This window comes from Diabrotica undecimpunctata, chromosome 1 (genome assembly GCF_040954645.1).
Source record: "Diabrotica undecimpunctata isolate CICGRU chromosome 1, icDiaUnde3, whole genome shotgun sequence".
In the NCBI taxonomy this organism is placed as follows: domain Eukaryota; kingdom Metazoa; phylum Arthropoda; class Insecta; order Coleoptera; family Chrysomelidae; genus Diabrotica; species Diabrotica undecimpunctata.
Window position 1 is genome coordinate 166,425,760 of NC_092803.1, and position 26,660 is coordinate 166,452,419.

At 34.8% G+C, this 26,660-nt stretch overlaps 1 protein-coding gene across 2 annotated transcripts in view; it reads left to right on the top strand.

The window, feature by feature from the left end:
* LOC140432515 (neo-calmodulin-like) overlaps positions 1-26,660 on the top strand; it is a 315,188-nt gene that overhangs the window by 279,391 nt on the left and 9,137 nt on the right. Inside the window, exons 3-5 of one of the 2 annotated variants that reach the window (XM_072520458.1) lie at positions 7,320-7,574; positions 22,905-23,176; positions 24,599-24,747. In XM_072520458.1, coding sequence (XP_072376559.1) covers positions 7,320-7,574; positions 22,905-23,176; positions 24,599-24,747 — 676 coding nt within the window. Of the gene's footprint in view, positions 1-7,319; positions 7,575-9,879; positions 10,163-22,904; positions 23,177-24,598; positions 24,748-26,660 lie in introns of those variants that run through there. The other variant, XM_072520457.1, reaches the window with a different exon arrangement.

A 26,660-nucleotide genomic window follows, 5' to 3' on the forward strand; every position in this document is an offset into this window, starting at 1 on the left:
AAAAAAAAGTTTAGAAAACATACTGAAGATTATCAAGGACGAAATAAAACACGCGTTCAAAAACATGAAAAATGGGAAAGCAACCGGGAAGATGGTATAGTAGTGGAGGATATTAAAGTTAAAGAGGTTCTCAAAAAATTTAAAGTCTTTTTAAACTTATGTGTTACGGTAGCAAAATTCGAAGCGATTGGAACAACGTTTTAATGATATTAATCTATAAAAAAAGACCCAATGGAAATTAAAAACTATAGCCTATATGCAAGGTCGATAATCTCCTTAGTGATCAGGTATGGTCCCTCCAAGGGCCGCTGCAACTTGGTCCTTCGACTAACGAGAATGGATTTTTGATCGAACCTAACCTTCATCCGGTTACTGGTGAGTTGCAACTTTTTCCTTACGAAATCGTGGACCTTAACCAGCCACTCCTTTAGGCCACTAACGTTGTCGGGAAGTGTCTCTTTGTCTCTCTGCCTGTTAGATGGCCACGTAGGAGTCTGATAGGAAGCTTCGTCTCTCGACAGTCAATAGCATTGATGGAGTGTAACCAGTTGCTTTTTGTTGAGAGCTTCGGTAGGCTAATAGAAATAGAAGCACTGGTTTGTCCCAGGCTCTCTGGTTTTCATGTATAAACAGGGACAGGTAGTTGTTAATGGTCCTGTTGTCGTCTCCGGTGTAATTAATAAACGTATGAAAAACTGATTGCAACTTGGTGCAAGTTTCCATGTTTATTAATTTGTCCAACTATTGCGCAATATGGTGTAATATTGCGTAGTTGGCCGGTACGCTCTTATTGTGGCATTGTCTTAAAGAGGTCAATGCCCTTGTGGTTTTATTAAGGTGGTAAATAAAACACATTCTTTCTAAGAAGAAAAAAACTCAGCTTCAGAGTCTTAGAAAGAAACAGAGCCCTTCGAGCAAAGTGCTCTAGGGAGCTACCCTACACGGGTAAAACCATGAGTTGTACACTACTATCACAACTGACTTGAGATCCGAAAATGTCCCATATTTAAAGATAAATTAACTTTTATATGAAACTTTTTCATTTCTCAACCAATGAAATTTAATTATTTGTTCCAGAAGGAAGGGCGATGAACATCGAAGTGCGTGATTGGTGGCACTTGATGACATCCCCCCTGCTTTGGAGACTCTGAGGCTGATAAAAAAAGATGATTTTATTAAAAAACTTAAGAAAACAATTTTTTTTTACAATACACATATAGGAAAGAAAAGAAATGCATAAAATATATCAAATATAACATGAAATATATCGAAATGAATATGTCTATATTGTCAAATTACTTACAAGTCCTCTAACACACACTGCACTCGCGTACACTCGCGTATCGCGGCACTGCACTGCACAAAAACACTCACAGGCGGTGATCGGTGTTGTGGACAGCATCTGCAGGTCCATCCTCGACGACGTGCTCGTTCTACGGCGGCTTCGTCCTCTCTAGCTATACGTTTCCCATCTGCATGTCACCGGTGGGTTTGCCTGAGCCTCCGTGGTGCTCTGGACCACATAATGGTAGGGCAGGCAGTGACTGGCCACTGCGGAGACATCCACTGCATCAGGTACTTAGCGTCAAGTAGGCTGGCTCGTCGGAGATGTGGCACATCGACGGTTTCAGGGCTGCAGAAGGTGGATATCGGCATGTTAGTGTGGTGTACTAACATCCGATGCTTCTCCCCGCTGTTTTCTTGAGTGGTTTTGATGCAGGCATCGTGTTGGAACTATTTGCGATTTTCGATCGCGGAGCATGAGAACTCTGACATCTCGGAGTCGTGGTAGAGTTCGTTGAAGGTTGGGCGCCATGTCGTCTCCGGTGTAATTAATAAACGTATGAAAAACTGATTGCAACTTGGTGCAAGTTTCCATGTTTATTAATTTGTCCAACTATTGCGCAATATGGTGTAATATTGCGTAGTTGGCCGGTACGCTCTTATTGTGGCATTGTCTTAAAGAGGTCAATGCCCTTGTGGTTTTATTAAGGTGGTAAATAAAACACATTCTTTCTAAGAAGAAAAAAACTCAGCTTCAGAGTCTTAGAAAGAAACAGAGCCCTTCGAGCAAAGTGCTCTAGGGAGCTACCCTACACGGGTAAAACCATGAGTTGTACACTACTATCACAACTGACTTGAGATCCGAAAATGTCCCATATTTAAAGATAAATTAACTTTTATATGAAACTTTTTCATTTCTCAACCAATGAAATTTAATTATTTGTTCCAGAAGGAAGGGCGATGAACATCGAAGTGCGTGATTGGTGGCACTTGATGACACTGTTAGGTCTATCTAACATGCCATCGGACTGAGGATGAAGCGGTGTCTTTCTGGTCTTCTTAATACCCAGCAAAGCGATCATGGTCTTTCAAACTTCTGATTCGAAGTTGCGCACTAGTCGAAATGGAGCAGTGAAATTTTGGCTATTGGAAAAAATAGTCCATAGCAACCGTCAAATATTTATTTCCTGATGTTGTTACTGAAAATGGTTCCAGAATGTCGAAAGCAACTCATTCTCATGGAGTTCTGGTTATGTATTGTTTTAGTTTCCCCCTAACTCTCGTTTTGGGTCTGTTCTTGGATAAACATAGGTCACATTGTTTGCATAATTCTTTCGTATATTGCCGACAATTAACCCAGTAATACCTCTCACAGACTCTGGCTAGAGTCTTATCTTCTTCTTCTGGTTCCTATCCGTTTCGGATGTTGGAAATCATATTGGCAATCATGACCTTGCTTGCTGCGGCTCGAAACAGCTCCGTTGAGGTTTTCTTAAACCATGTTCTTAAATTCCGCAGCCATGATATTCTCCTTCTACCGGGTCCTCGCTTACCTTTGACTTTACCTTGCAATATAGAGTCTTATAGATTACAAAATACCCCCGGGGCGACTATCGTTGAGTTTTCTAAGCACATCCTTTATACAGGGTGGTCCTTAAGTAATTGTACAAATATTCCTATTCTAACTTGTGTGAAAGAGTTACTTACACATATTTGTGTTACCGCAGCCAGTTTCTCGGGTACGCCGAGCTCGATCATTGCCTTCCATAATGTTGCACGATTAATTGAATCATAAGCCTGTTTGAAGTCTATAAAAATCTGATGCACGTCGTGATTATATTCCCAATACTTTTCAAGCATTTGTCTTATTGTAAATATTTGATCAATAGTCGATCTGCCAGGCCTGAAACCACACTAGTAGTCACCAACTATTTCTTCGGCGTATGGCACTAATCTTTTTAATAATATCGAAGCCAGTATTTTATATGTAGTGTTGATTAGTGCATTCCTGCATAATTCCTTTTTTCCTTTCTTGTGTATTGGTACAATAATACTACCACACCATTCTTTCGGCATTATTTCTTGTTGCCAGGCCATTTCTAGTAATTGATGGATTTTACTTATGAGTTCATGACCGCCTGTTTTAATTAGCTCGGCATCAATATTGTCCAGACCAGGGGATTTATCGTTTTTAAGCGTTTTTATGGCATGCGTAATTTCTTCCATGCTTGGTGGGGGTATTTCTAATTCGACCGTTTGATACTCATGTTCTCCGTTGTTTCCACCATTTTCATTATTTCCATCAGTGAAATTTTGGATATTCAGGAGCTCTTCAAAATATTCAGCCCATCTTTCTATTATTTTGTTTTCGGCAACCAGCATTTCTCCATTTTTATCTCTTACGAAGTTGGGTGTGCTTATTACCGAGCCTCTCTTATGTTGTCTTACTTCTCTGTAGAAATTTTTATTTTGATTTCGTCTGTGTTCTCCTTCTACTTTTTCAATTTGTTGCTGCAGATATTGTCTCTTTTTTTGTCTAAGTGTTCTTCTAGCTGCGGCTCTCTCTCTGTGAAATCGTATACGTTTTTCTTCTGATGGATTCGACAGATAATCAATTCTTCTTTTGTTTGCTTCTTTTAGAGTTCTTTCACATTCGTCGTCGAACCATTTTTTCTTTTTTGTTTTTTTCGTTCTTCCGATAGATTTCTCTGCTGCTTCTGTAATAGTTGTTTTTATAGAGTTCCATCGCTGATCTGTATCTTCACTTTCATTTTCATTTATTTCTAAAACCTGAAACCTATTTCTTAATTCTACTTGGTACTGTCTTTGATTATTTTCTTCTTTCATCTTCACCATATTCCATCGTTCGATCTTTGTGTGTTTATCTGTTGTTTGTGTTGAAATTCTTGTTCTGAGCTTGGCCTTTTCGAGAAAATGGTCTGTGTCGCTGCCCGGTCCCCTCATAGTTCTTACACTTATTATGCTGCTAGAATGTCTCCCATCAATTAATACGTGATCTATTTGATTATTTGTTCTTCCATCGTTTGATCTCCATGTTGCCTTGTGGATCTTTTTTCTAGCGAACTGGGTGCTCTTGATGGCTAAGTTGCAGCGTGTTGCAAAATCGACCAAACGTGATCCATTATCGTTTGTAACTTCATGTAGACTATATCTTCCTGCCACCGGTATTACGTAGTCTTCTGTGCCTACCTTTGCATTTAGATCACCTAGTATTATTTTAATATCGTGGTTAGGAGCTTCTGTGTAGAGTTGATTTAGAGAGTCGTAGAATTCATTTTTTTCATCCTCTAATGCGTCTTCGGTTGGTGCATACACTGAAAATATAGTTAAATTGGACCATTTACATCTTTACAGCTGGATACTAAAAAAAATTTACAACTGGATACTTTTAAATATGAGAAATTATAATTTGATTCTTGAAGACTTTCCTATAGTTGATAGCGGGCGCCACATATGTGGCATAAATTTGCACTTAACTTTTTTGCTCTTTAAGTTATCTGTATTTGATAGGTAGACTAGTCAGATCTTCAAAACTCAACAGTTTTCGAGATAATCGCATTTTACAAATCAGCTGCATAATTCTGATTTAACGCAATTACTCCAGGCAACGAACGAAAAATAGACAAAAACATTAATACTTCTGAATTTTGGTACAAAATACCTTTAACTAAAGTTAATAGTTAACGAAATATTAAATAAAATAAATATATGAGCAGGATAATTAATAAAAGAATTTGACAAAATAACAGAATATTAGGATTTTACATCAAACATTTTACGTTTTATATTAAATTAAAGCCATAATCAAAACATTTTATTTACAAACCAAATTAAAAAATAGTTAAAATAACATAACTTTTTGCCAAAGTAAGTGCTCGATATGTGTACCATTTTCTTTAATGCATTTGTCAATATATTCCATAAAAGATCGTCTCATATTAAATAGCATCATTGGTTCTAAAGAAACTGCTGCAGTATTTATTTCTTCCCATAGTTGGTTGCGAATGTTTATGGGCTTATTATAGACACGTTGTTTTAAAGCGTCCCATAAATCAATCGGATTAAATTGTGGGCTACGTGGTGGCTATAATGTATAATCGATGAATATATTCTTTTCGATACATATCCAAATCTTAGGATATATTATAGATTTACATCTTATTTGTGGCAAAAGTTGGTTACTTATTGGTTATTGGTTACTTATATACACACATAAAAAACGTATCGATGACGTTACTTATTTATATGATTACGTTACAGCTTACGAGTAACTATAATTACATCTCGAACAAATGGACTATTATGATTTACTAACGAATTTATATTAGGCTGAACTAAATTGCCTGTGTGTTTACTAAATTTATAACAATATCGAGTATTAAGCCAACGATGATGTTATTGTAAAAATGCTTAAGTTTTTAAGGTTAGATTTGTAGCAAAAGTATTATGAAACAAGACACGTATGTGTTATTCAGTACCTGTATTGTAGTTTCTAATTGTCCCAATAAAAATGGGTAATCAATTTACGTAATGAATAATAAGTATTCTTTTGTGATTTTTTATTAATTAAATAATTGTATTAATATCTCACCACATTGCCAAGGAATATGACTAACACGACCAATCTTTTCAAAGTAGCAGTTTGCAAAATACAGATTCCTAACATTCAAAACAAATAGGCACTACAAGAAGATAAGATGTAATAAATATATTAATACTATTTATAATCCACGCATGCGCAATGGCTTTAAAAACTCACACAACTAACGTCACTAGTTTGATATAAATGCCAAAAAATCATAATTTACAAATAATAAAATAAAAATCGACCTTTATGGATTTGTTTCCAAATCCGAAAAAAAATTAATTGATTCTATAATTGTGTCCCTCACTGTTTATATTAAATCATTTGTTTAATTTAATTTAATTTACACTATCCGAATAAATTGGGATAGGTATAAAAAATATTAAGAATAAATGTCAGTTAATTTATAAAGTAAAGTAATATTTTATTTCAGAATTTTTTGAAAACGACTTCTGGATTGGATATATAGAAACATCAAAGGAAATATAAAATTTAATTCTTATAAAAGTTAATTGATAAACATACTTTTGTTAAATATACCACAAGAAAACAGTTTCGGAAGCTTTTGATTAACTTTCAAATTGACAAAACATAGTTTATTCTTCGCTTGTTCTCTTCACGGGCTGTTTTAATAGTTAATCATCGCGAAATATCAACCGTGTAACATCATCATCATCATCAGTGGCATTACAGCTCGTTATGAGCCAAAGCCTTCTTCAGAACAATCTTCCATTCGCCCCTGTCTCTGGCAACTCTTCTCCATGCTTTTACTCCAATGGATTTTAGATCATCCTCTATGTTATCTTGATACCTAAGTTTTGGTCTTCCTCTGGCTCGTCTTCCCACTGGTCCTCTTCGGTCGAAAATTTTTCTGATCGTTGCATCTTCATCTCGCCTAATAACATGTCCTATCCATCGAAGGCGTGCTAATTTAATACATTTTACAACGTCAGGTTTCCCAAAACTTCTGTATAACTCAAAGTTGTAGCGCCTACTTCACAAACCCTGTTCTTGGATTCCTCCATATATTTTCCTTAGAATTTTTCTCTCGAAACGTTTAAGCAATTCTTGGTCGTTCTGTGTACGTGACCACGTTTCAGACCCGTATGTTAACACTGGCCTTATTAGTGTTTTATCTATGGTAACTTTAATTTTTCTGGGTAGTTTTGGGGCCATATGTTTCCTTAAGCCGTAATAGCACTTATTGGCAAGGACTATTCTTCTTTTAATTTCTTCGCTGATATTGTTGTCTTTGGTCAGCAGCGAGCCCAGGTAGACGAAGGTGTCCACACCTTCCAGTTCCAGATCATCAATTAATAGTCTAGGTATCTGGTTGCCTGATCTAGTACAAGACATATACTTGGTTTTTTGTGCGTTTATTTTTAAACCCATTCTAAAACCGTGTAACATTATATCTCTTTAATTTCAGGCTCGCAACAAGCCAGCGGATGGGAGCGGTCACATCGCACAGAAGCAAGCTGGTCAAAGAACTCCGACACACGGACCTAAGAATACAGGCCCTAAGACGCCGTGCAAGCCTGGTCAGAAACCAGCAGTGGCACAAAAGGGACAGCCTATTAAACAAGCCCCAGCTAAAGTAGCTGCAGCTGCTGTAACGAAAAATACCAAGAAGACCAAAAAGGGGAAACATCACCAACACGACCTAATAGTGACGATAAATTTGGTAAGATATATATTTTTTAATCTAAGTTTTGAAGATCTTTAGTTATCTTGTGGTGTTAATTAAAATATGCCTAGCTGTAATTCCCATCTTTATTTATACATGCTTTATATTTTTGGTATACACAATAAAGATTATATTATTTTTCCCTTGATACATGTATTACAAATTTTATAATTCAAAGATGATACGCCAAAAAAGAAACAAATAATTCTAACAAACAAAACGAACATTTGCAGCATTTCGCAGACCTTACCATGAACATATCTGAGTGTGAATAACTGTCGGTCGAAAACAGTGACATATAAAGATCTAATGTTAGATACGGAAAGCATAAAAAGGTAGAGAAAAGTAAATATCTATGAGTAGTGTTTAATAAAAAAAGGAAATAGCTAGACGAACCAAAGTAGAACCAACAAAGGCAACAGAGCGACTATCCGGACACTAAATTTTTTCTCTGAATGACCACATTTATAAAAGCATAGTTGGAAATTTTACCCTAACTGAAACAAGCTCGTAGCAACTGAAATGAATTTTATGAGGAGAAGGTGTCGAAAATCCAAATTAGAGAGAATTCGAAATAAGTACCTATATATAAAAAACCGAAATGAATGTGGGCAGAAATATACAAGAAGAGCTTGAAAGAAGACAATTAACTTGGTTTGATCATGTTAAGAGAATGCCAGAGGACAGATGATCCCGGAAAATATTGACATGAATACTTGCAGAACGACGAAAAAGAGGATAACGAAGCCGAAGTTAGAGAGATAAAGTTAATGAGGCGCTAACGGCAGGAAACTTTGTAGAGAATCGTACCTTGAGGAACTTTTGATGGAAATGACCCGCAGATTGAGATAAAGCTGGCCGAGAGATTAGTCAATCGATTAGATTCAATCGGTCAGTGGCAGCAAGAATAGGGTGTGGCGGAGTGCATGAAGTTAATAATTCCGAACCTTCGAAGCTAGGTGGACTGTGGGCATAGGCAGCTGGAATATTATCTGACGCAAATGCTCACAGGCCATGGTTGCTTCCGTAGTTACCTTTTCAGGTTTAGAGGGCACAGTCTGATCAGCTTCTTTATTGTGGTCTCTCGGATACTGTGACACACACGACGTTGGAGTATAACCGTTGGGCTGATGAAAGAGAAAAATTTGAAAGAGAGTGTAACTGCAGAACGTTGGATTCCGTTAGAGAAATGGTGGAGAAAATGATGAGGGATGAGTGGTGGTGGATAAGGATCCACAAATTTATGAGTAAGCTGCTCTCTTCAAAAAAAGGAGAGGAGAGGGAATTCGCAACAGAATTTTGAAACGAGCGAGTAGCACCTAGGTGGAGTTCGGACTGTCGCAGGCCGAAATAGGAGCAAATGAGAGACAGACGACGAAAGGAAGATGGCAGCCTCGCTAAGGCAGGGGATTGAAAATTTTGGCTTTGGTGGTTCGTGTGGGTGTGATTTTCCCGACGAATGTATAGGAGAAAGAATGGGAATCGGGTGATAGTAGGGCATCAGGAGAGATGTTTTGACTTAATCAGCCCTTCCATCCTGACGTCTGGAGGGACAGAGGAGGGTTTTTAGTTGGATGCCCACCGTCTCGGAGTGGTGACGGGACGAAGTGTCAAAGGTCTAACTCCCTCGAGCATCTCGTCCTGGCACAACTTCGTTAGGGTATTAGGAACCCAATACTAATTATGTGAGTCACAGGTGTCTGTATGCAGATTTTCCTTCTTGTTTTTAAGGACGTAAAAAAAGAGAATGGTTATATATATATACACGGAAACTGAAAACGGAGAGACGGCGGCAGCTGTAAAAAAAATCCGTTATATGCATAACAGATTTTGCGCTTAAAAACATGTTGAAGTTATCAGTAATTCGCAAAATAAGATAAGTAAAATTTTAAAAAATACTTGTGGCAATATATGAAAGTTTTCTTATGCCAGCTTAATTGTAACAATGAACTAACTTATTGATATTTTAACTATTATATTAAGATTCGGATATTAAACATAGTTCAATTCTTCCGATTGTTATAATGCCTGAAAAGACTAACTTAACCTAATACCAAGCTTACATTAAAATTTAATGAGTGTACATAAGGCTGAATAGTGAATATCCCATTCATACAATATGCGTTAGGATCGTTACTCTGAAATATACGCAGTATACGTACTTTAATTAGCTAAAAGTGTCACAAAATACTTTGAAAGTATCTAATTTGCCTTGATAAATTTTAAGTATCAAAATAATGGTCTAATTTCGCACAACATGTCGTTTGCCAAGTCAAACGTTTTATTTTATGAAAGTTTTCAGTTGGCCCAGTAAGATCGCGCAAAACAGACGAAAATCATCAAATTATTTTTGTCAATTTGATTAACAATATTGTAAATAGTGGCGAGGTTAAAGGTGTAGACCATAAAATTTAATAATTTAGTGCTGAAAATTAGCGGCGAAAATATTCGGCCCGTGGGTTTTTTATAGTTGAAATCCATGATTCGCCTTGAAATAGTGAAAAATGACGGAAGCTGAGAGGTACGGTCGAGAATATAGCAGACTAAGAAGACTCACTAGTAATTTAGATGTGCAACAATCTTGTGTAAGTCTAATTATAAACTTGAGTGTATAATTGGGAGTAAAGGTGGGATATTTGTTTACTTTTTCTATGTTACTAGTAACGGTATTTTGGCAACAGTTTCAACACCTACTGATGTTTATCGATAATTATGCATTTATTAGTTTTCGACTGACTTTCTCTAAACCAAATATTATGCGCAACCTTAATAAATTACACAAAGACAGGTTCCGCAAAACTTCTTCACAACTCAAAGTTGTAACGTCTGCATCACAACCATTGCTCTTTCACTCCTTCATATATTATTCTTTTTCTTCATTACCGGATTAAGGACTAGTTGCATGTTCCGACACCAAACTTCGCTAGGTTTTGTCAAGAGGCGTCCGGTACTTCTTTTTCCTTTAGGTTTGTAATTTACTATTTGTTTATTTAGCCCATTTTCATCCACTCTCTTTATATATTGTTTTCATGTTGTTCCATATTCTTTTATATTCTCGTTGATCGAGTAGATATATTTTAGTTCTTGTCAATATCTTCATTTCTTTGTCTATCAACTCTTGTAATGCCTTTTACCCTTTGCGTATAAAGGTATCTCTTTGCGTCATTATGCAGCTTTTTTCTTCTTTTTAAAGTGCCCTCTCCTTAATGGAGGTGGGCATCTACAATTGCAAACTCTCCTCTGTTTTCAGCTGTTCCTCTTAGCTGTTCAAAATGTAGCCTTGTAAATTTTCGAATGTTTCTTCTAGTCCTCTCCTTCCCTCGATATTTTCTTTCACTATGAGTTGAGGATATTAGTACCTATAATTTCTCAGTATATGGCCTACATATGATGTTTTTCTAACCTTTACTATGTTAAAAATGTCTCGGTCCTTGCCTATTCTATCCAGCACTTCTTTGCTTGAGGTATGCGATTTCCATGAAATCTTCAGGATTCTCCGTTGGATCCACATTTTAAACGACTCCAATTTCTTCACGGTTGATGTTTGAAGGATCCACGTTTCAACTTCATAGACAAGAGTTGAACAGGCGTAGCATTTTGACAAGAGTAGTTGAGTTTCGTGTTTCATTCGAGATTCACATAACAGTCTTTTGATTTTTGTTAAATATTTTCTGGTTTTATACTGGATCTTATTTCTATATCAGAATTTATGCTGATACCGATCCAACATCCCAGGTACTTGAATTTGTTGATCGTTCTAAAATTTACCAGTTTGTTGTGCAAGATTGAGTAGATTTGAGAAACCAAAGTGATGATGATGATGATGATCATGATGATGATGATGATGATGATGAGGATGAGGATGAGGATGAGGATGAGGATGAGGATGAGGATGAGGATGAGGATGAGGATGAGGATGAGGATGAGGATGAGGATGAGGATGAGGATGAGGATGAGGATGAGGATGAGGATGAGGATGAGGATGAGGATGAGGATGAGGATGAGGATGAGGATGAGGATGAGGATGAGGATGAGGATGAGGATGAGGATGAGGATGAGGATGAGGATGAGGATGAGGATGAGGATGAGGATGAGGATGAGGATGAGGATGAGGATGAGGATGAGGATGAGGATGAGGATGAGGATGAGGATGAGAATGAGGATGATGATGACGATGATCTTCTCGTATGCCGTTAAAAAGTATTTTGATATAGTTTTCCCATTCTTTCAGTTTAACTGGTCGATTCTAGCAGTTTGCCATATGTGTTCAGCTGGTGTGTAAGTTTGTTCTCTTGTTAGTCGATGTGAACTCTTTTACCTTTTTGTGTAGATTAAAAAAAACCATGTTCTTCTATTTCTACAACATTTTGTTTTCAGCCACTTCTCTTTTGCCTTGGTAGTTTTTTTTTCCAATTATTTTATTTAGTCTTTTGTATTCTCTGTCCTTGTCTTCTTTTACTTTCGGTTGTCTTCTTTTGTCCATTAATTTTAAAATCTCCTCGGTTATCCATTACTGTTTGATCTCTCTGGGTGTTGCTTTTAGGTGTTTTTCTATTATGCTGATTATTTGCTCTTTAGTAGTTTTCTATAGGACGTTTACGTCATCATACGACTCGATAATTCTCTGTTGGTCAACAACAAGACGGTGCACCTCCGCATTATAGCATAGTAAGGCGATACCTTATTGAACTGATTCCGAGGCAATCGATTGAACGAAGAAGTTTTATTGAATGGCTACCAAGATCCCACGATTTAACTTCCCTGCATTTCTTCTAATGGGGTTATTTAAAAGTATATTCTTAATATTATTCTGAAGACATTTTCTTGTGGCATTTTAATTTAATTTATTATTTTCACTGGGAATAAACCTTAACTTTAGTTTAAAATTTGTTTATTTTGACGTTTTGATTTCTACTTCGGAAATCGTTCTAAAAATACAATTCAGACATATATTATACATTTTAAAGTAGATGGCTTTATAACTCTATTGTCAATATTTTTGAGTTGCGTTGCTGGGACGATTTTATTAAAAGATCTTCTTCTTCTTCGCGTGCCATATCAGAATTATCTGACGTTGGCGATCTTCATTGCGAAAGCTTCACGATCTTCTGCAATATGGAATAATTGTCCTGCATTTGATATCTGTGTCCATTCACGAATTTTTTTTAACCAAGAAACTTGTTTTCTTCCTACACCTCTACGGCCCTCTATTTTACCTTTAAGGATCAGTTGTAATATTTTATATCGACTTCCCCTTACAATATGTCACAGATAAGACATTTTTCGATGTTTAACAGTCTTTAGCAGTTCTCTATCTTTGTTGACGCTCCTTAGTACTTCTTCGTTAGTTTTCCTTGCTATCTAAGGTATCTTCAGCATTCGTCTATGAACCCACATTTCCAATGCTTCAATTTTGTTCATGATCGATACTTTTAGCGTCCACACTTCTGCACTATACAAAAGTACGGACCAAACATAGCACTTAACAATTCTTTGTCTTAGTTCTAAACTGAGATGAATATTGCAAAGAATCTACTTCATTTTCATAAAAGTAGTTTTAGTCATTGCTATTCTACATTTTATTTCTATGTCTGGATCTAGTTAGTCCGTTATCACAGTTGCCAAATATGTCATTTTGTGAACTTTCTCAACTTGGACTCCGTTTAATTGAAGCTTTGCATCGGGATGTGGGTCACGACTAAACACTAAAAATTTGGTTTTGTTTGAGTTTATTTTAATGTTCATTTCCTCTCCTACCTCGTGAATACGACCAAGCAGAATTTGGGGATCTTCAATATTATCTGACAGAATTACTGTATCGTCTGCATATCTAATCACATTAAGTAGTTCCCCGTTGATTTTTATTCCATATGATTGTCTCTCAAGTGCCTTTTTAAACATTGAACAATGTTGGCGACAAAATGCAACTTTGTCTGACTCCTCGTTGTATGGAGATTTCATCGGTGTAGTTATCTCCAATTTTTACGATAGCAGTTTGATTCCAGTACAAATTTTTAATGACACGAATATCCTTGTCATCTATTCCAATATTTTTCAGTATTTGCATTAATTTTACATACTGTACTTTATCGAATGCCGTTTCGAAGTCCACGAAACATGCAAATACATCCATTATTGGAATATAGTTTATTTAATTTCATGAAGTCAAGTTTAATTTAAGGATACCTGTTAGAAAAATTATAGCATGTAATTTGTCTAAACAATCACATGCAAAGATGATAGTAAAATTTTACTGTTAGTGATCCATGGTACTATTCCGACAAGGTAAGTACCTGGCCTTACATTTAGTTTACTCTCAATACTAACATCAAACTCTAACTTTATATGTATATTATTTTAAAATATAAATGAAGTGAAAATCTGTAAGTCACGATAAACTTATTTTAAATTAAAATTGTGGTTTATTTCCAGAAAAAATAGTAAATACTACTGATACTTGTAGAATAAGTAAAGAATGTAGTCTAGTAACCTTTGAAATGATTCAAAATGTTTACCGTGATTCTTTAAACAGATGTTTTCCTAATTTTGTCAGTGATATCTTTGATGTAAGGAAGAAAAGCTTTCGTATGACCAGAGGCTGAGTCTTTGGGTTGAGATTGAGTGGGAGATTGATGCCTGTGGATGATCCTACTGATGTGATTTTCGCGGTAATCATTTTAGATGAGGGCTTATTTTAAAGTATAGCGTTCAGCGGGTCTGCTTGCACCATCGCAAGCGTCTGGAGACAATGGCATTAATGACTAAATTAATTTGTGAAGGTAAATGATGAGATTTTACATGTAAGTAATTATTGGTATTGGTGGGTTTTCAGTAAACAGAGGGATGAAAAATCTTGGGATTGGTTTTTCTTTATGATAATGTCAAGAAACGGTAGGAATAAATCAGTTTCCATCTCCATCGTAAACTGGATACTAGGATCTATACCATTCAGATGGGTTTAAAAAGACATCAAAGTATCCCTGCCCTAGGGCCAAATTACGACTGTATCGTTAATATATCGTAGCCAACGTGTGGGTTTGAGCATTGATGTGGACATTGCTCGGGTCTCGAAGTCTTTCATAGAGATATTCTCAATTACTGGAGCTAGTGGGTAGCCCATTGGGTCATCATTTATTTGTATTGATTTTGGCCTTAAATTGATATAGGAAGATTGTAAACATATGGCAAGGAAACTAATAGATATATAGGAATATAGAAAATGGTTTCTGGAGGTAAATACCAAAAAACTCCGTATCTACAAAGTAGGAATAGAAGGAACGAAGAAATTGAACCTGGAACAAGAGAAAATTGCACGCTGCAGTGAATATGTATATCTAGGAATAAAACTAACGAGTACATGACAATTCAAAGAAAATATTAAAGAAAAGGTACTAAAGGGAAAACAGGTGACAGAAGCCATGAATTCGATACTGTGGCAAAAACTATAAGAATAGAAAATAAAAAAACGAATTTACAACACAATAATAAAACTAGTATTAACCTATGGAGCTGAGGTCTGGCAATTAACCAAGAAGTAAAACGCTAAATTAGTAGCCACTGAAATGGATTTTTGGAGGAGGTCAGCAAGAAGATCTAAACTAGAACACATAAGAAACAACGACATTAGACAACAAATTAAATTAAAATAAACAGTCATAGATGACATCGAAAGACAACAGTTAGTATTGTAGGGGCACGTAAGACGAATGGAGGAAAGAGGAATCCCCAAAAGAGTGTCAGAATATACCCCCACAGAAAAACGAAAATGAGGAAGTCCAGCTAACACATTAATGAAGGGCAGCTCCAAGGCGGTGTCGGAAAGGAATTTACTGTGACTAGACTAGATGAATGTCGAAATAGAAAGAAACGGTATAATATATACAATTAATATTTCGAATAAATAGAACTCGACGAATAATGACAATTTTATGAGAAAACCTTTTATAATAGTTCTATCAAAACAATTTTAACAAATTAGAAGAAAAAAGTGGTAATCCCTGTATTTATTTATTTATTTTGATACCTATGAAAAACAGACTTAGCTTTACGAGAAAATTAAATCGAGCTACTAATTTTAAACTTTTATTTTGTATACAAACAATAACTTAACGAGCCTCAAGTTATTCCCGCTTCTCACAATTGACTATAAATAAAAGCAAATTATTTTTAGAAAACCTTTCTGTCGCCTAGTCATCTTAGTGTCACATTTTTGACGTAAAAGGCGTACTTTTCCTAAATAGCTCTAAATAAATTATTAGAAGTAATAATAAATAAATAACAGAAATCATTTAAGATATGATTTACAAATTTTGTAAAAAATAGTTTGGTATTATTCCATTTTTTTACCAAAAGCCTATAAAACTGTTCAGACAGTGTTATGACTGTTGTGAGGGGCAAAAAAAATTGTAAATGAGTATTTCTTTCTTTGGGACCACTACTGTCCTCAATTTTTCCATGATTAATAACCTTTTTTCCTTCCTTAACTAAACAAAGATGCTAGAGCAACAACTTCTTATGAGTAGATAATTTAAAGTCACTTATAAGCAACCAATCAGTGAGAAATGTTAAAAAGTAGCTAGCTTAAAAAGTAATTAAAAAAATAAGATTCAAAAATTTAACAAGTCATAGTGACAGTAGCAGACAAGAATACAGACAATTAATGAAAATTATAAACATGCAAAAACAAAAAAGAAAATACAAAGAAAACAAACTCAAAGAGATAGAAGAAAAATTCCAAAAATAGGAAATAAGAAACTTTCACACAGGAAACAAGAAAAATGAAAAGAAGATATCATAAAAATATCGAAAACGAAGAAGATAGTGAAACCTAGTAATAGAAATATCTTACTTACTTACTCCTTGGCGTTACAACCCTTCGTAGGTTTTAGACGACTCGACAACATGCCTCCACTGTTTTCTGTCTTGAGCAACCTCCATCCAATTTTCCACGCCCATAGTGTTTAGGTGTCCTGCTATATTATCTCGCCACCGGAGACGAGGGCGTCCGCGTGGTCTCCTTCCAGTTGGGACTTCCTCCCACACTAGTCTTACTGTTCGTTCGTCAGAATGTCTTCTGATGTGTCCTGCCCATTGGAGTCTTCTGGACTTTATTTCTTTTATGATGTTGGCGTCTGGGTAGAGTTCTTCGATCTCTTTGTTAGTTCTTATCCTATATTGTCCTGATGCTTCATCCAGCACAGGGCCAAAGATCTTCCTTAGGATTTTTCTTTCCCAAACACATAGTCTCTCTTCGTTTGCCTTTGTTATCGTCCACGTTTCGCTTCCATACATCACAACGAGTCGTATGATTGTTTTATAGACCTGTATCTTCGTACGTCTTGTTAGTTGTTTCGATTTTATAAGGTTTTGTAGGGCAAAAAGACAGCTGTTGCCGGCCTGGATCCTGTTGTTTATTTCTTTTGATCCATTATTGTCTTCAGTTATTGTTCAGTTATAGAAATTTCTACAGAGGAAGGAATAGAAAAGGAAATAAAGGGACTAAAAAACAATAAAATCCCAGGAATAACAGAAATATCGGCTGAAATTATAAAATCAGGAGAAAAAAAGCTACAAAAGAGATGCACGAACTGATAAAACGTAAATAAAAATAAAAAAAAGTACCAGGAGAGTGGGCTACAGCAAAAATGTGCCCAATACAAATGAGACATTGCTTTGCTAGAAGTAGTTTACAAAATCTTGACACAAATTATAAGGAAAAAGCTAAATCAATACACGGAAAAGATATTGGGTATCAAAAACTCTAGAATTAATTGTTAAAAGTAATTTATGTCTAAAAATGTTTGATTTTGCACTTGTTCTTGTTCTGACTGATTCAAACAGAAATAAGCATATGATTATAATGAGCGTATGTCAGAAAGGAATGTTAATCGGTGGAATTAAGAAATACCAGCTTCTTGCCTATATTTTATTTTTAGCGGTACACTAACTGCGGTTTCTAATGAGCAAATTAATAACTGTCAATTTGCTATGCGTGAAGTGCATGCTGTTGACAATCAAATCGATCACAGCGCACGCTCTATCCGAAATGTGAAATAGGTATATTTGTAAATGTATTTTTCAAATTTCATGTTAAATTTAATAATTTTCATTTTCGTTGTTTACTGGAATAGGGTTTAAATGGGAAATGAGATAATAGGGAAGTTATTATGTGAACTACACAAATAATATACAGAATATTTTCTGGATGTTCCAAACTTCTTTAAAATAGGCCAGAAAATTGAAAAAAAGGCAATGTAAATATTGATGGTGTGTAAGGTGAGATATTATTATATGTTCGCTGAATTAATTATATTTTCAAAGTTGCTAACTCAAAAGAGTCCACCCTGATATTTGGCAATATTCATCAGATTTTGTGAAAATGCTTAAACTGTAGCGTTTTATATTTAATATCTATATAATAGTATAAATTCTGTTTTAAGTTTTGTATTCAGTTGTTTCAAAATATAGATGTGTTTGTCTCTGTTACATTGTCAGGTAAAAAATTATTCCGGTTAAAAGTAGGAATCGAGGACGTTTAAAATAATCAATATAATATGTGTTATTTCTACGAATTTATAAAAGTTGTTTTGATTCAAGGCTAAATCCCCGGTTTGTCAAGAAATTTTGTTGTAAGAACGAGGTCAAGAAGGGTATTTTGTTTGTTTAGGTTCGTAGGCCTCAAACTGGTTGGAAACGTGAAGGGAAATTATTTGGCGTTGAATTTTGTAAAATGTAACGCAGAAAGAGTCAAGCAAGAGATTTCAGACGGAAAAGATGTTTGGGCGAGTTTGAATCAGAAGTCGTTTCAATTTTTTTGTGGTATGTCTTAAGACCGGTTAAGGTGATAATACTCTTTGCATATTGGCAGTTTAGAACAGAGTAATCATCGTAAGATTTGTGCAGTACACCGGAACTGATGAAATTTTGAAAATGACTAAATAGGATGTCCCACCAGCTTTGTTGTCGTTTGCCTGCTTGATCCAACCCATCTACGTCAGATCTTCGTTCCTGAGTATGGAGAAATGGTTTCCTTTTTGTTCCAGTAGAGAGTTTTGTCCTTGCAGCTCCAATCCCAGAGATAGTAGCAAGTTTGTTTTCAAAGTTAAGTAGCAAAGTTGTGAATTAATGTAATAATTAACATATTAATTTTTCCAAATTAAATAGACATTATTTTTGATAATTGATAATTGCTTTCATTAAAAGAATTTGTAATATTTGTTTTAAGTTTTATATTGTGTTAGAGGCGTGGCCAACAAAATGTCATAATTTATTCTGTCTTAAAATGTTTTGTTGACATATGACATTTTGGCTTAAATCTGCTGTTGTTGAAAAACAATTTTAATTTGATTATGATATAGAAAAGATATTCCATATATAAGGTTAAATTATAAGATATTTTCATAAACAAGGATATCTTTAATTTGTAATAATCTAATTTGGCCATATTAATAAATAACCTAGGAACCATTTCGAAGATTTTTGTAGCAATCTCCTTTGTAAACAGATAAGCACGTAAGTTATTGTTAATTTTGTTATTATGTTATTTAGTATGCTTCTTGTGCAATCTGTATTTTTGTAACTGTTTGTTTGAGACAAAAATAAACGTTTGATTTGTTTCTCTGATGCATTTTTTTATTTATTTTGGAAAAATCTCCTAACCTTTTTTTGTGTTTACTTTTTTTAGGAAGGAAGAGCCTTTTTTCTTCTTTCCTCCAGCAAGATTAGGATCCTTCGAAGTGGCGCCCTTATTTTAAAATTGCTAGAAGCCCTTTCTTGTTATCCAGTTTTGCCCAGTTGTCCAGGAGATTTGTGTAAGTATCCCTTTGTTTCATATTCTGGTAGTTACCCCAATTCGACACCCTTGTCTTTTACTTATCCACGAACCCAGCTCTCCAGTTAACCCCTGAGTGCCGTTCGCATACGTTTCGATTTATTTTGCTTGCCCTATCTTCACCCCATAGTTTCTGTCCCCCATTTTCAACCCTCATGATCTTACCCTGAGGTAGACAAAATATATCGTTACAAAACAGGTCGATTTTTATTCTAAACGGGACATCTTTTAACAATATAGATTTTTGTCATTTGTCAACCCCCTCCCTTCCAGTACTACAAAGCGTAATTTTAAATAGGGAATATACCAAGTGTGGATTGGCATTTGTTGTATTTCGCTGGAAAATTTAAGCATCCATGATTCTTTTCCATATTAACTCTCTTGTGAAAAAGAATTAGTTTATTAAAAGTCTTACACGTCTAAAGGGGAACACCGATAGTGACACAGATAGTGTCAATTTCAAAAATCTTCAACTTCAACCTTCAATCTTCAACTTAATACCTATCCAATTACAGTTAACATTATACAGCTATATTTCCCTAGATCTGACAAACCAGACGACATAAGTGAAGCATTCTATAATGAATTATCCAACACCTTAGAAGCCCTCCCAAAAAGGATTTAACTTTGATTATGGGTGATCTAAATGACACGATTGATAGGAGACCATCGGGAAAATTCATAGGACGGTTTGGGCTTGAAGAAAGAAATGAGCGAGGAGACCGATTGGGTGAATTTATAGCAGAGAAAGAGTTTGTGATTACTAACAATTACATCAAACTCTCATACAGAAGATTATACAATGGAAATCACCTCAAGAGACTCCAGGCCGCATAGTGAAAAATAAGTATATCTCATTACGAATAATAGAAGATTGCGTATCAAATTGGCAAAATTAGGCTAAAGAGCTACTGAAAGAGCTACACATAGAACAGAGAGTAAATCAGTATAATGCAGAACAACTTGTATACCGTTATTCAGACGGATCTAATGAACTAAGGACTTAAAAACGTGCATAAAGTTTCACAAGACATACAAGATAAATTATTCAAACCACAAAGAATGTAGAAAAAATCGTGGATGACAAATAAGATTTTAGATATGATGAAGGATAGGTAAAATTTCAAAAGATCAGGACACGATATTATACAAACGGGTAGACAAGGAGATCAAAAAAACAATCAGAGTAGCTAAGGATACAACGCTAAAAGAAAAATTTGCTGAAATACAGTTATTGCAACATAAACACGATTCATTCAATATGCACAAAAAGTTAAAGAAGCTGAAGGCTTATTCAAGCCTAGAGAAGTTGGGTGTTTAGCAGACAACCAAGACAAACCACTATGTAGTGTGAAAGAGAGACTAAACACTTGGATGAAATATGTTAAACTAACTTGCAGCTGAAAGGTAGAATTCCATTGAAGACACGGAATTCCAAACAAGACACTTCATTACCATCGAAGAAGTCACGTCAGCTAATAGAAAAACCAAAGGTGGTAAAGCTGTACGTTTGACAAGATTTGTGCAGAATTACTGAAACTTACGGATTAACAGGGAATAAACTGGACTAAAAAAATCCCTCAGAGCTGGTTAAAGTCAATCTTCGTAACTAGAGCAAAAAAATTTATTGCAAAAACATGCGAAGATTACAAAATAATTAGTCTAATGAGCTTGTTGCGTAAAACAATTTAGATTTTGCGATGTCATAGGCACCCTAGAGTGTCTATTCGCTGGATAAGTGCTTATGCAGACGTGCAGAGATGTCAATTGTGACGTATGTATTTGTTTTATTGACTACAAAAAGGCATTTCATAGAGTAAAACATGATAATCTCGTAACTATCTTGAAAGAAGCAAGCAATCTCCATAGATAGAGAAGTGCGACAAGGATGCAATATGTTCCTGGTGTTATTTAATATGTACTCTGAACATATCTTCGAGCAAGCACTAGAAGAACTACAAGAAGGCGCATTAGACAACGTAGTAAACAATATTGTCGCGCATATCAGATATAACTAAAATATGGACTGGATCTCAATATTCAAAAAATAAAGTACATGTTAGTCAGTACGTGCGAAATATTAAACCAAATATTTAGTTAACCAACAGCCAGTTTACAAGGTGAATAGCTACACATACCTTGGTCCAACTCAAATGATACAACGCATAGAGAAAGCAAGATCAGCGTTCGGAAACGTAAAGTGTCGTTTCAGAAGTCACAATTTGCTACTTGGTACCAAAATCTCTATCACCAGATGCTGTGTATTTTCTGCGTTATTTTAAGTAGTAGAGGCTTGAACGTTTTCTGAAACTTCTCTAGAGCTCGATGAATTCGAGATGTGGTATTACAGACGCATCTTACGAATATCGTGCGTGAATCTTGTGGCTACTGTTGCTGTTTTACGTAGAATGGGCAAGGAATGTGAGATTATTAGCACAGTCAAAGAGTATAAATCAGATTATCTTGACCATGTTATGAGAAATAAACAGAAATATGACGTGTTGCAATTCATTTTTAAAAGCGAGGTATATGGGAAGAGAGGACTAGGGAGAAGAAGAATATCTTGAAAAAGATATAAGAATTTATGAGATATATTGTTTAAGAAAAACAGTAAATTGTATTAAAAAGCTACAAGACAATAGCTTCAGATGAATATTCAGTTCTTACCTTACGTCTTCGTTTTTCCATCCTTCAAATCTTGTTATGTCGTCCACTCTTCTTTTTTCTCTCTCTCTCTCCTGATAATGAATATACCGAACTTTCTCGTCTAAGTGTATTCACTTTGTAAATTTTATTTGCCATGAGTATTTAAAAATTTAGATAGAAGTTTTTGAGTAAAATTTTTCCTTTCTATTAATCTTCTCTGACTGCTGTTTGACCTACTATGATAAAAAGAATAAAGTTATGCCTGGATAACTTGGTAAACAAATCCTGTATCTCACCGTACCGCCAATGTATAAATCAATTGGCGAATAACTAGATATTTAACTTGTGATATATATCGTTTATTGGTTACTTATATACACACGGAATAGTGTATCGATGACATTACTTAATATATTAATTAGAGCTTATGAGTAATTATAATTACATCTCGAATAAATAAACTATTTGATTGACTAATGAACTAATATTTTTGACCTCGATTCCTCGTCTATCCTTTTTATATCGTAACTATGACGAATCGGCTTGTTCACTAGGTCAGATATTCTTAAAATTGCTAAGCCTACAAAGTTGCACTTTGCTTCAAAAATGTGTTTAAATAACATGTTATACAATACGTGTTCTGGTTTCTAATTGTACTAATAAAAGTGGGTAAACAATTTACGTCATTTATAATAAGTATTCTTTAGGGATTCACAGTACTATTTTTAAGTAAAATTGTCTAAAAACTAATTCCTAATTTTTCTTCGTCTATTATCAGATGTGTTCTATATGTTTAATAATATATGTTCTATAATTTTTGTAATATATTTTAATACCAACTTTGTTAACAGACAGAATATGGTCTCTCAGAGGACCAAGTGGCCGAATTCAAAGAAGCCTTTATGCTCTTCGACAAGGACGAAGACGGGACAATCACAATGGCTGAGTTGGGGGTAGTGATGAGATCCCTAGGGCAGCGGCCTACTGAAACTGAATTACGAGATATGGTCAATGAAGTGGATCAAGATGGAAACGGAACTATCGAGTTTAATGAATTTCTGCAGATGATGTCGAAGAAAATGAAAGATGCGGATGGAGAAGAAGAATTGAAGGAAGCTTTTAGGTAAGTAATTTAACTATACCTTCTTTCATTCTAATTTTAATTATTACCGCCTAAAGTTCAGATCACAAGAAGATAACACAAAAAACCTAAATCAAAGCCTCGGGCAACGGGCATATAAACAAGAAACGAACTAAGCTATCAGAATGAACAAAAAAATAACAAAAGTAAAGCACAACATTACTAGATAGTCATGCTGAAACATTATTTCATAAAACCGATAAATTCGTAGTCAATGAAACGCAAAAAATGATTTAAAAAACAATCAAACATGAAGAACATATACTGACAGACTAGAAAAGTAAATTCGTCGATTCCTCGTCTTTGCATTCCTCGTTAAAATATACTAGGAATGCGAATTTTGAAAACATAGAATATATTATAGATATATTTGTAAAATTCTCTATGAAACTCTGTGTGCAATTAAAATGGGGAATTACTGATCGACTTTTATTGACTTCTGTGCCAGGAATCTCATGAAAATTGACAACACGTTCTTGTCGTATAAAGACCAACATAAATATATATTTTCAACCCCAAAAAGTAAAAATCAAATTATTGATTTTATGGTCACCAATAGAGTAAACAAATTAATGCAAATAATGTCAGGCAGAAATTCAACGGAAAACATAAAAGGCATAAACAACAAGACGCCGGACTAACCACGGAGAATTTCTTGATGGACATTATAAACAGTGTAATAGAGAATAGAGAAGAAATGACCGTTATGCTATAGTGTGATGAATTTGGGAACACTAACCATGTTACTCTTCTCCACACACACAAAACTTACATAAGACCAATTAGCGAATACCGAGCCAGAATATACCTTGACATCAATAAACGACAAATCACTCAATCCATGGCCACGGAGAGTGAAAATTCTGAGGAGAATCATGGGAAAAACGTGATTATTCATCAGCATTAATACACCAACTTGCTAATATCTCTACCATACAAAATCGGATTCAAATCCTAAGCAAAAGATATGTTTCGACGAACTATCGAAAGCTCGAACAACAGAGCAAAGAAGGTCCTTAAAACTACATGCCAAGAACACATACTTACCAGGCGCATAATAGTAACAGTATCACCTTCTGACCTTCTGAGCAAATAACTGTGAGCTAAGAACCCTCCTATCCTAGCGTCTACCATAATTTCCATCACAACACAATATGTTTGTTTACAAGTTACCCTACCTCCAGTAACAAAAAAAAAAGAAAAGCAGCCATACCTTGAAGAGGCAAAAGCGTAAACGAGTCGTAACGTGTTCTAGCTGGACTTACTTTGGGATGGTTGAGATTCAGTCATAATAAGCCTAATAATAATTAATCATGTATAGATGTATATTATATACATGATCGAAAAATTTTGATTTAGAGAAACCTCGTTTTTAACTATTTTTTTTTTTTCACTTCTTTTTAGAGTGTTTGATAAAAATAATGATGGACTGATTTCATCAAATGAATTGCGTCATGTGATGACCAGTTTAGGGGAACGGCTTTCGGAGGAAGAAGTCAATGACATGATTAAAGAAGCTGATTTAGACGGAGATGGTCAAGTTAATTATGAAGGTAAAAAATTATTTTACATATTATTCATTTTAGAAATTTATTTATTTAATATACAGTGCTAGCCTTCTCCCTCGTATTTTGAACGCTTATACTTATAATAGTGAAATTTTGAGGGAGGAAATAAACTAACGTAGACTTCTTAACCAGTCATAACAGGTGACGTAATAGTAACAGTTGACTATGACCAATAATTTTAAATGGGACCTTATGGCAAGTGGTATCTCATTTGAAAGGTATTGAACATACCCTTTCACTCATACTAATTTTATTTGGATCTAATCTAATTCTAAATTACGTGTTAATGTTAATTAATAAAAATTCTAAGTTGCACAGTTTTCTACGATTTTTAAAAACTGTACTTTTAAGAACAGTACAAAAATTTTAATAGATTTATCAGAATCGGTGGAACTGCGCAGTTTTGATACGTGTATGTTCGTATAATAGCATTTGTCATAACAGTATCTTTCTTTTCCACAACTGGCGCTACCATAGATGTAAGCAGATGTAAGTAAGTATCATTATCCATTCTTGGGAAATTATGCCAATCTTTTAGAAAAATATTTAGTTTCTTCAACAAATTCACATGAGAATAAACTTCTCCTTTCATCAGCCAGTCTTTACACCCGATGCTACGATTTTTTCGCTGTTTTATCTTTTTCAAGAAGAATATTAATCCCACGACCGCTATCACTTTGTCGTCAGTCAAAGCCATCGCGAACAATGAAAATTAAATGAAAATTACACATGAAAATTATTAATTATTGATAAGAAGTACAGTTTTAGCGGTACCGTTAAATCTTAACGATTTATCGTAGCGTGTATGGCAACCTTAACATTTTTGTTCGGAATTATCTCAGCTACATTTTTTTGCATCTTTTTGAGGGTCCCAAATTGACATTTTTAGCAAAATTTAGCTCGTTCGTATGATTTTTAGAAGTAAAATCTCTGACGAGTGGACTATTTCTGTCAAATCTATAGCATTAAATTCATATTGTAAATAAATTAAAACTTTCGTATCTCTAAAATCTCATTATTATTGATAAAATCATACATGATTTATCACTTTCGCATTTTAAAATTTAATAATTAACTGCATGATTTAATTATTGTTATTGCTTTCGAACGCTACACAGAAATTGTTAAAACTGATTATGGAATTGAATAGTATGTGAAAGATGGCTATTAATTCATGTATTAATACCAGATAATCAATTAAATGCTAAATGTAAATCTGTCTAGCAGTATTAATTTGGAGCATGCACATATATTGAAATTACATGTTACTAATTGCTGTTGTGTAAATGATAAAATATTTTGAATATTTTAATCCCAATTTATTAACAATCTGTATAAATTTTAATTCTTTAATTACTTGCTCGTGATAAAAATCTAATAAGGGGTTTTTAGCATAGCATTAAGATCATTGGGAACGTAAAATTCTTCGAATGATATATGGCCCTTGCAGAAACAGCGTGACAAACGAATGAAGGGGCAGATACAATAATGAACTAGAGTCTCTATTCGGAAAAGAAAATCTAGTCAGATATATAAAGGCCAATAGACTCAGATTGGCAGGGCATGTGATACGCAGTAACGACAATCGCCTTATTAACAATGTGTTCTGGGAAAGGCCAGAGGGAAGAAGGTCTGTAGGGCGGCCTAGAAAAAGGTGGAAAGATGCAGTCAAAGAAGATCGATAGAAAATGGGAGTGCGACAATGGGAATTACTGGTACAGGACCGACAAACATGGAAGGCAATAGTAAACGCGGCAAAGACTCACGAAGAGTTGTAGCGCCATTGATGATGATGATGATTAAGATCATTAAACCGTATTCATTTTACAAATTCCCAATTGTCAATAGAAGCACGTGAAAGCCAAACAGGGTCGTACTGATGTGTATCATATGATTTT